At 36.2% G+C, this 10,482-nt stretch overlaps 4 protein-coding genes across 4 annotated transcripts; 2 read left to right on the top strand and 2 right to left on the bottom strand.

The window, feature by feature from the left end:
• Positions 1-2,750: 2,750 nt before the first annotated feature.
• RHIMIDRAFT_123797 (uncharacterized protein) lies at positions 2,751-5,399 on the top strand. The gene is made up of 12 exons (XM_023605444.1): positions 2,751-3,022; positions 3,082-3,182; positions 3,235-3,296; positions 3,349-3,417; positions 3,470-3,520; positions 3,584-3,646; positions 3,712-3,866; positions 3,938-4,094; positions 4,153-4,268; positions 4,402-4,521; positions 4,592-5,093; positions 5,158-5,399. The coding sequence occupies exons 1-12, from the start codon at positions 2,817-2,819 to the stop codon at positions 5,326-5,328; spliced, it is 1,773 nt and encodes a 590-aa protein (XP_023467420.1). The 5' UTR covers positions 2,751-2,816; the 3' UTR covers positions 5,329-5,399.
• A 71-nt stretch (positions 5,400-5,470) lies between these two features.
• On the bottom strand, positions 5,471-5,854 carry RHIMIDRAFT_236766 (uncharacterized protein; the record flags this gene model as incomplete). Its single annotated transcript, XM_023608630.1, has 1 exon — positions 5,471-5,854. The coding sequence occupies one exon, from the start codon at positions 5,852-5,854 to the stop codon at positions 5,471-5,473; it is 384 nt and encodes a 127-aa protein (XP_023467419.1).
• An 84-nt stretch (positions 5,855-5,938) lies between these two features.
• On the bottom strand, positions 5,939-6,232 carry RHIMIDRAFT_123799 (uncharacterized protein). Its single transcript, XM_023605445.1, has one exon. The coding sequence runs from the start codon at positions 6,191-6,193 to the stop codon at positions 6,023-6,025; it is 171 nt and encodes a 56-aa protein (XP_023467418.1). The 5' UTR covers positions 6,194-6,232; the 3' UTR covers positions 5,939-6,022.
• Positions 6,233-6,500: 268 nt separating this feature from the next.
• Positions 6,501-7,331, top strand: RHIMIDRAFT_250856 (uncharacterized protein; the record flags this gene model as incomplete). Its single annotated transcript, XM_023610765.1, has 1 exon — positions 6,501-7,331. One exon carries the CDS (start codon positions 6,501-6,503, stop codon positions 7,329-7,331), a length of 831 nt encoding a protein of 276 aa, XP_023467417.1.
• Positions 7,332-10,482: the final 3,151 nt, after the last annotated feature.

Raw genomic sequence — 10,482 nt, 5'->3', positions numbered from 1 at the left:
ACATATATAATAAAGAGCAATACTTTACTTTAGTGAAATGTTTGATGATTTTACTTGCTTTCATGCTCTAAGATAAAACGCGCCTGTCTTTATCACTTATTAATAGCGCATAGAAATAAAAAACATTGAAAATTATAGTGCTTAAAAAGAACTACCGCGAATTTCACAGTATTTTTAACTTGGAAGAACCTATTTTTTTCAAGACGATTCGATGTGTCTAATTGAGACGAGTGCAACTATTTTCTAGACATACTCGATTTTTTTAGAGAGTTGGGCACTTGATTGAGACGATGAGTATTATTTCAAACCAATACATATTTTTATTCAACTTCTAAAACTTCACAAGTTTGGTGATGCCACTATATGAAAAGATACATACCAATATGTCAATGATTAACAATGTTTATTAATTGACTTTAATCAAGATCCTCTTTATGGTTTACAGCGGTAGAAGCCTTTAGCAATAATAAACTTTATTTAAACACAACCAATAAGTAAAAAGTAAAATAGCATAAGAAAAATAATTATTACATATCTTTCTGAAGCTGGAGAAATAGAGATAGTTGCAGCTACTGTCTATGTTTAAAAGATAAAAATAGTCAAAAGAATACTTGAAAACTCGATTAGGGGGATTTATTCAATAAAATTCAAATGAGGACATTTTGGTATAAAGATGATCCAGGTATTTATATTATTTTGACAGACGGATAATCGCAATGAGAGAATGGGAAACTAAATGAAGTTCTTGATGTCGTATGCAAGCTATATAATATCATGGACGTATTTTAACAGATCAAACTTATATCAAGTCACATTCTAAGAATACATGTGCTAATGATTAGGCGGTCTCAGCTTATACACAACTAGTCTCAAGTTCTTATCAGTTCATTTATGACACAATACACTAGTCAATGAATGTAGTATGATATTATCTTAGTAGCATATTAATAGCCGTGTTGAAGATGACACGATATTTTAGAGACATTTGGTGTTGTCTCATTTAGCTCAGCAATTCTTGTTTATATATAAAGATTTGGTTTTAATAAAGTTGTCAAGACGTTAGTTCTGTCAGTTTAGTCTGATTACTTTTACTGTTTTTTATCGTTTAGATAGTTTTTTGTATATCCTATAGTCTTATAACAGTAGAATATCACACTTGATAAGATCGCGCATGGATTCAGATGTGTATTTCGGATGAAAGGATAGTATCGAGCAATGATTCAAACTTGCATATAAAGCTTTCAAGATAGTGTTATTTTTATTTGATTTGTGAAGTATTAAGCATCGTCTTGTAATATGTTTCAGAATTGAAGGTGTTCCTGCAGGTGAGTGATCCATCTTGCTGAGTGTCTATTCAGGATGTCAGTTCCAGCGGAGCTTGCGTCTTGAGTCAGAATAAAATCTCTGACGGTGCCTTATTGCCCATGTACGGGTCTGGGGTCAAGCCGCTCACATATATTGATCTCGTGTAAACAGTCTATAAAATCTTCCTACTAGGTATTCCTCTTAGTTCATTAAACAGATAGCCATTGTACCTTTAACTGATTTTACCTTTTCTTCATGTTTCCTCTGTATAACCACATGTTAGAAATGGCATGTATAGTTACAGAGTAACTAAGTTAAGGAACCAAGTCAACAAGACCTTAATCTATTTTAATGATAAAAGTAAACAACAAAACAAAAAGTTACTACTGTTGGCGATATCTTTTCAAATGATGATAATACCTAACAGCAGTATCACGCAGTTTTTCACCAGAAACATCATCTCATTAACATTAATACTTTTCGCATATGAACTATTTGATTTAATATTATCTTAAAGCCTATTATTTGCATTTTTGGAGAAGAAATAACTTGGAACGTGTATAGCAGAACCATTTTGAGGGTATCTAGAATAAAATGAAGAGTTGTAACTGATCAAAAAGTACAGGTATACACTTGTAGATTTTACCTTTTTTTGAAAGACAAAATGATTCGCTTTATCGAATTTGCAATAGGAATCAAAACTAATGAAGCTGAATCCACCACAAAGGATCGACCGCTTTTAAATTAATGAATGTCCCCAAAGAGCCGTCATATTCAGTCATAGTAACCAAATACACCTCAGAGGACCGACCATTCAAAAAAATACAAAAGCGTCCCCAGAGTGCCGTCAGATTCAGCTTCCAGTTTCGAAACTACGCAAATGCTAACAAAGCGACATCATTTTGTCTTTTTGCAAGCCATTACAAAGTGTATAGCAGAACCATTTTGAGGGTATCTAGAATAAAATGAAGAGTTGTAACTGATCAAAAAGTACAGGTATACACTTGTAGATTTTACCTTTTTTTGAAAGACAAAATGATTCGCTTTATCGAATTTGCAATAGGAATCAAAACTAATGAAGCTGAATCCACCACAAAGGATCGACCGCTTTTAAATTAATGAATGTCCCCAAAGAGCCGTCATATTCAGTCATAGTAACCAAATACACCTCAGAGGACCGACCATTCAAAAAAATACAAAAGCGTCCCCAGAGTGCCGTCAGATTCAGCTTCCAGTTTCGAAACTACGCAAATACTAACAAACGTGCTATATAGTGCTACAGCAGCAGTAGCAACAGTAACAAACGTGAGGATTTTGGACTTTTAGTTGACTAGAATCAGAACCGGAAGAAAAAACACTTTTCCACTTCAAGAGAAAAAAAAATAGGCAATCAACAATTTTTCTGATTACGTCGGATTTTGTATCGTGGGTTTCTGTCGTCATCAGTTTATTTTATCTGCATTAACTGAAGGAAAATTAAAAGAGTGATTCAAACCTTTGTGCTCTTAAATATGTATTTACGCAGGACAGCAGCTAAGGATTGGCTCATTTCAGACGCTTTGAGTGAATATAAAGTAGCATACAAAGGCAATGAGGGGGTTGACGCACTGAACTTGGATTTAAAACAAATTCTGAAAAATTCAACACAAGAAATTAAAATTAAAATGGCTAAAAAGTTGCTGGCCGAATTAAATGTTATTAAAGGCGATGATTCTAGGTTATTAATAATGCGAACGAGTAAACAAGACCTATTGTCTCATCCTTGGATGTTTATAGATCAAGTTCATATGAAATAAAAAATAATACGATTTATGGTCACCAAATCTTTGGGTCAGCCAATCATTTGAATATCGAAGGTCGAGGAGAGTCAGACACAGGTAAAAAGATATGAGTAAATAAAGCAAATCAATCCATTAAACACCTTAGCAGAAAAGCACAGAAGAAAAAAAGCAAAAAAAGTTAATAAGCTTGACAAAATTAACGATTTTTCTGTAAGACTACCAATAATAAACCTCTCCACTAGATCTAATTAAACTATAATAGAAAACGGAAACAGAGGGAGACGATGATGATGATATTACTTCTACTGACGCTTTGGAGGAAGAAATTGAGGTGCTCTCCATATTTAAACTTTTTTTTGTATTAAATAGTACTTCATATATAGTTTGGTGCTGAAGATGATGACAATATTGACTTTACTAGTGATTTGGATGATGTAGGTTCCATAATTTATATATATATATATATATTGAGCAAAAGAAAATAACATCTCATATAGGTTGATGCATTAGATTCTTCCATCAGCTTCCGAAAATGTGCTTACAAGTATTATTATTGTTTGGTTAGTACGCAAAAGACCCCTCCACAAAAATAGCTTACTAAAACAGAACTGGCTATAATATTTAGGAAAAAAAAAAAGAGGTTGGTTTGCTACCGACAATTGCTCACACCTTACTGGAGGAAACTGGTGATCACGCTCCACTTGACCGTTACACTCTTAAAATTCTTGACAAATGGGAAGCAAAAGAGAATGTGGATGCTGACGAGCAACAGTACTTGAGGTAACATACCAAACTGAAACTTTTATGGGATCAATCATAGTATGTAACCAAACTTTCAAATACTTGTTTAGACTAAGCATGTCACGAATCATCGATACAATGAATAAAAGAAATCCCATTCTTCAATTAATTGGTGAAGCAAAATTAAATGAATACAGACAGAAACTCAAGAAAGAAGACCTGAATTTGCCATCTACAATTTCAGATTTCATTAATAGTTTTAACAAGGTTAGTTATCCTAATGCTGTCTCGTACATTTATTATTTTAAACTTATCTATCTATTAGCAAGTGAAAGATGAAAACGAAAAAGATTTGATGCTTTTCATCATGCAAGCAAAGCTTGGTGCTTGGACACGAAATAATGAAGACTTGAAAAAAGTTATAGAAATCTATGAATATCTGTAAGTGAATGACACAAGCATCCTTTGACTTCCATGCCAAAGTCTGTACTGTCTTGAGGGTTCAAACCGTGACGGGAATTGTTTTTGAAGGGTATATACTAATTTTTTTTCACTTTGATCATTAACTACATAGGGTTGTAAATTTGGCCGAACTAAAGAATATCAACAAAACCTATTCCGAATTGCAATGCTTCTTTCCAGCATATCACATTTTAAGTATTTTATTCCGAGACACGAATATCAAAATAGTCATGTAAGTGTGCATATGGCCCGGAATTCCCTATGGGATATAATAGTATTAACTCTCGATTTATGATATTTAGCGGTGAAAAGGGATGTGATACCTCTAAAAACGCTCGAAAAATTAATGAACAATGTTTCACACTCAAAAAGCCTACAAATGTACGCGGAAGGAAATTAGACTTGATGCTCGTATACGACGATATTGTTCTTTGCTCTGCCGAATGGAAATCGATGGCTTCATCAAGAGCTGTTATTATGAAGCAATTTGTTAAGAATCTTCGTGTCAACAATTGCATACTTCATGAGTTGAGGGAACATTTGGACGATGATAATACTATAATTTTAGGAATGGATTGGAAGGGTACAAATAATAGTTTGAATACAATTTCGCATTTATTTAGATATCTCAACATCCATTTTCTCTTTTTATTTTCTTTTTTAGGATTGCTTGGTTATAGTTATTGTATGAAGGTGATAGACAAGGTGGTGGTTGTAAAAGAAACATGCAAACTATTCCTCCCTCAAGATAAATGTGAATTTGAAGATTTTTTTGACACAGTCGCATCACTTGTACAATTTAAGGTTAATTAGATAGTTTACCATGTTCCTGGAGTAGATATGATTGATTTAATATTTAATATTTTAGGCTCATTATGTTGATATGACTAAGAAATTAAAGGTCAAGATTTCCAAACATCGCCGAGACCGTTTCTATGATGAGCAGTTTAATATCACCCCTACCAACAGTCGAAGCCCCTCCCCACATACCTTTTTTACTCCAAAGCGGCCAACTACTGCTCGTCAACATGAAGAATAATTGTTGATGTAAAATAATAAAGTAACTGATACCAATTTATAGTTTTTTTTTGTTAAAAAAAACAAATCGTCTGAATTCCAAGTATTTTCTTCATTGAGAATTATTGAATTACGCTTTGGTCGCTGCCGCTTTTTGATCTAGCTCAATTATTTCTCATATTAATATGAAACCCGGCTTCATCAATGAAAATAAAATCCAGATCAGAATCTTTCCATTCCATAAACCACTCGAATCTCGTCTGTAGGTTTCCCACTGGGTTTCTGATTTCAGGTTCAAACATCGGTTTTTTCACAGTGATGAGCATTATGTTTCGTAAGTGGTTATTAAGTTGCGACTTTGATATAGTAAAGACTTCAAATCGCTTAGTCAAACTATTTATTATGTCGTCTGAATACAACTGGGGGTCATTATCAAGCTGCTCTTTTATATACTCGTTATGCTCGGTTGTAAATGAGCATTTCGGACCATTGTTTTCTTCAAACTTTTTATATGCAACCTCTTCTGTCCTTCGTAATACTTCCACCATCTTTACGCAGTGCAGTAATTAATATTTAAGTCTTTTGCAACCTTGGCCACTATTCCACGCGCTTGAGGACTTTCGAGCATACGGTATATAAATGTTTCTCTGGTGAAGTCGCTGTAATTGTTGCACAACTTCACTGATGGCTTCAATTTACTAGGTTTCTACTGCTTTCTAATTGAGGAGTCTTCGAACAATTTTTTCGGGGCGCTTAACGCTCAAGTAAGTTTGTCGACTAGTCATTGTTTCACGAACTATGTTGGGATCATCGACATGTGTTAAAACATCCTCCATCGGATCGTAAACCTTTTCTCCTTCTTCATTAAAAAATGTTTTCCTGTTCATCTTTATAAAAAAAAAAGGTATCCATCATTATGTTATAGTTCTATTAGGAAGAGAAAGGGACAAAAACAGGTGAGATATGCGACAATTAGGCGCAATCTTCCCGTCAATTTTAGTTAGGCTAGTTCCGACAATTGTTGGTCGTGCCTACAACAATCCTTGTTGGCTTCGCTCCGTCATTCAATGTGGTACAGGCTCCAAGAGCCGCGCTTTATTTTCCTTTTTTAATAAACTAATATAAAGTAATAATAACTAAATGATCCCTTTTCTTCTTTATACCTTCAAAAGCCGCGCATTCGTGGATCAAATTATGGAGAATATCAACACACCTTTATCAGAATTCAGCATGGAAGAACTCTATCAAGAGTTCTCTCGAAGAATGCAAACCGAACAAGAACAAAGATCGAATGGAGTACCAATACCGGTGGAAATCCTTACCGAATTGGAGAACAACACAGAGATACAACTTCAAGATAATATTAAAAGATTCAAACGTGGCCTGCAACGATATAATAGTAAAGAATGGCTTACTCCAGAAAGAATCAATAAATCTCTCTATAACGAACTCCAAAAAAGAAAAGTTGGGGCCAACGAAGTCATTAACGAAATTTATAAACTTACAGAAACTACCAGACAGCAAACCAAAGCAGCCATTGAAATTTACGAACAACTCACTCACGTACTCGAAATCATCGAAGGAGGACAAGACCCCAGATCACTCCTTAACAGAGCTCAAACACAGAGCCATCGTTTGGCAATCTTTGGACTCTTACAGGGAAAACTCCAGGGAAGAGAAGCAAAAATCCCCACTGCAGAAGCTCTCAACATGCCAACCAGCGTACAACATTTGTTACCAAAAAGAGAGGACAGCAAATCAAACGATACCTTTAGCGATGAATTTATGCAACAGTACCACCAAGCCATCTTCGAAAGAGGCTTACTCCAAAGAAATTCCTTTAACAATAATAGAGGACGAGGATATGGACAATTCTCAAGAGGTAAGAATGGAAACTCAAACTCGAGAGGGGGTTATAGAGGATCACGAAGACGAGGTCATTTTTTATCCCAAGGCCATCAATCAACCAATCACCAGGCGTACTACAGCAACAACAACAACAACGAACATCAGAACAAGCAGTAGCTTCGCCACTCCCATCCATAATAACTGTCAACAGCTTACACTATACTATTCTCCAAGATGGTCTACAACCAGGAGGAAGGCTACAACGCTTTGCAAGCCAATGGAAGAGAATAACCAACCACAAATGGCCAGTAACAGTTGTACAACAGGGATACCAGATACAATTTCATTCAGTTCCCACACCATGGAAGTTACGCAAAATATCACTAAACCAAACCGAACAATTAGCAGTGAACGAGGCGGTAGACAAATTCCTACATGCAGGAATAACCGAAGTATCACCAACACAAAACACCAACTTTCTGTCGAATTTTTTCACTATTCAAGAACCAAACAAACGACGACCGATATTGGACTGTCAACAAATCAGCAGCTTCATCCAGTGCCATCATTTCAAAATGGAAGGGATACCAGCACTGAGAGATTTAGTAGAACCAAACGATTACAATGCCAAAATAGACTTAAAGGACGCTTACGTAGTAGTTCCACTACATCAACAATCCCGCAAATATCTATCGTTTCAGCATCATGGGACGGTTTACCAATACAAAACACTAGCGTTTGGGATGTCAGTAAGCCCAAGAGTTTTCTCAAAAATGATGCGTTTTGCGACGGAACCTCTCAGGAAACAAGGTATCCGATTAGTTTATTATTTAGACGACATATGTTTATTAACAAAATCAAAAGAAGAGATGAACAAGGCCAGTTCGCAGGTGATTTCTCATCTGGAGAATCTAGGATTCATTATCAACAGAGAAAAGAGCAACTTAAATCCATTACAGCAACAGGAATTTCTGGGTTTCCAGTTCAATACCAAGAAGATGTCGATATCTGTACCGACAAGGAAGATTACCAAATTGATCTCGAGAATCAAACAAGCCTTACAACCCGAGATCAGATCATGCAGATGGTATGCCAGCCTTCTGGGCAAAATGACTTCAATGATTCCTGTAGTAGGAGAGGCCTTACTACATATCAGACACCTACAGAGGGATTTAGCAACCAGCCTACGCAATCATTCTCATCAATGGAATTCAAAGTTTTACAGATCGAAGGAGAGCAAACAGGAACTATTATGGTGGGCAGAACACATCACACAAAAGAACGGACTGCCAATCACGAAGATGAGTTCACAACCGCAACTAATCATACATGTAGATGCATCGGATATTGCATGGGGAGTCACATCAAAGGAACTTCAAACCACGGGTTATTGGACGACAGAAGAGAAAAACTAATTTATCAACGTACGAGAGCTAAAAGCAATATTATTCGCAATACAACTTCACGCAGTAAAATTCAAAAAGTCTTATCTAAAAATATATACCGATAACATAACCGCACTGGAATTCGTAACCAAACCAGGTGGTACCTCGTCACCGATTCTTCAAGACCTGGCAGTTCAAATACAAGAACTTTGCAATACATACAACCTGACAGTAGACTATCAGCATATACCAGGGAAAGAAAACATAGATGCAGATCACCTAAGCAGACAGACAGAGAAACCACTCTACGAAATGACCATTCCGAAAAAGATATTCCGAAAAATTCAACAACTTTGGGGACCGATGACAATCGACGCCTTCGCCTCGAGGACAAACCACCAATTACCAATCTTTTGGAGTTTCCGTCCGGATCCGGAAGCGGCAGCGGTGGACGCTTTTCAACAACAGTGGACGAAAAAAGGGATGTATCTATTTCCGCCGTGGGAATTAATTTCTCGAGTGATTCACAAGATAAAGGAACAGAAACTCACACAAGCGACACTGATAACACCTCAGTGGGAGACCCAGTATTGGTTCCCCATGCTACTGAGGATGAAGCAACTGTCACCACCAATAGAGTTCAAGATCAGTAGGTGGAAAATGATAGGATGGAATTTATCAACCAAAAAAGGAAGCGTGATGGTCTAAACCAAGATGATATTGAGTTTTTAGCACACAAGCATCGAAGTGCAACAATAAAAACTTACAACTCAGGCTGGAGAAAGTGGAAACAATGGTGTGATACACAAACACCGAATATTGATCCGCTTACGTATAGCGAAGACAGCGTTTTTCGTTACTTAATGGATAACCGCCACTTATCAGCACAAAGTTTAAATGGACTAAGATCCAGCATAGCATCCGTGTGGAAATTACAACATCCAAATAAACAACCGATAGCTGAACAATCTTTAATAGTAGAATTTTTTGCAGCTAAACGAAAAACAGAAATATTCATACCAAAACCAGAACAGCTTACAACTTGGGATACAGATCAAATCTGCACTTACATCAAGAAAACATGGCCAGTCAGTAATGAACTTTCTTTACACAATTTACAATTAAAAACCTTAGTACTCTTGTGCTTGGCAACCATGGGACGCCCTTGTTCAGATCTGGGACGACTACAACGTCAACATATCCAACTAACTTATAAAAAACAAAAAGTGGAAGCCACAACGTTACATTTTACTGAAGCAAAGGAAACACAAGTAAAGACGAGTCAGTTCGGACTTGTTGAAGATAGTGAAATGTGTCCGACTACTATTTTACATCTATTTCTACAAAAAACCAAGAACAATCGTGAACAACTTCCAGAGGATCACACACTCTTCTTAACACATTTAGATCAAGACAAACCATCCACATCAATCAGACCAGCAACAGTAGCCAGTTGGTTATCAATGGTAATGAAGAAAGCAGGTATCAATACCAACATATACAAACCACATAGTTTCAGAGCAGCATCTAGTATTAAAGCAGTGGGAAAAAGTCATGGAATAAAAGAAGTTAAACAACATGCAAATTGGAACCAGAACGCAAACACGTTCGAAAAATATTACTATAAGCCATTAACTCAACAAACAGACAGCACACAAATTATAAATTCAATTTTTTCTCAATTGGAAACCCATACCACATTCAATGACGGAGCTGAGCCAACAAGGATTGCTGTAGGCACGACCAACAATACAGAAGTTGGCGAAGCGAAGTCAAAAAATGTGGTACACCCGCCCAATTGGTATTAAACATGGCTTCAAAGGTTTTTTAACTAATCAAAAAGTTGCCGAAGTGGAAGGAGAAGATGAGGTGGTAAAGGCTCTTTCGTGCCACGCTTTATTTTCAGATAACATATAATAAAAAAATTTTTCAATTCCTATTTC

The sequence above is a fragment of the Rhizopus microsporus genome (assembly GCF_002708625.1).
Source record: "Rhizopus microsporus ATCC 52813 unplaced genomic scaffold scaffold_6, whole genome shotgun sequence".
Classification (NCBI taxonomy): Eukaryota; Fungi; Mucoromycota; class Mucoromycetes; order Mucorales; family Rhizopodaceae; genus Rhizopus; species Rhizopus microsporus.
The sequence above is the reverse complement of the archived record's forward strand: the minus strand, read 5'-3'. Positions and strand labels throughout refer to the sequence as shown.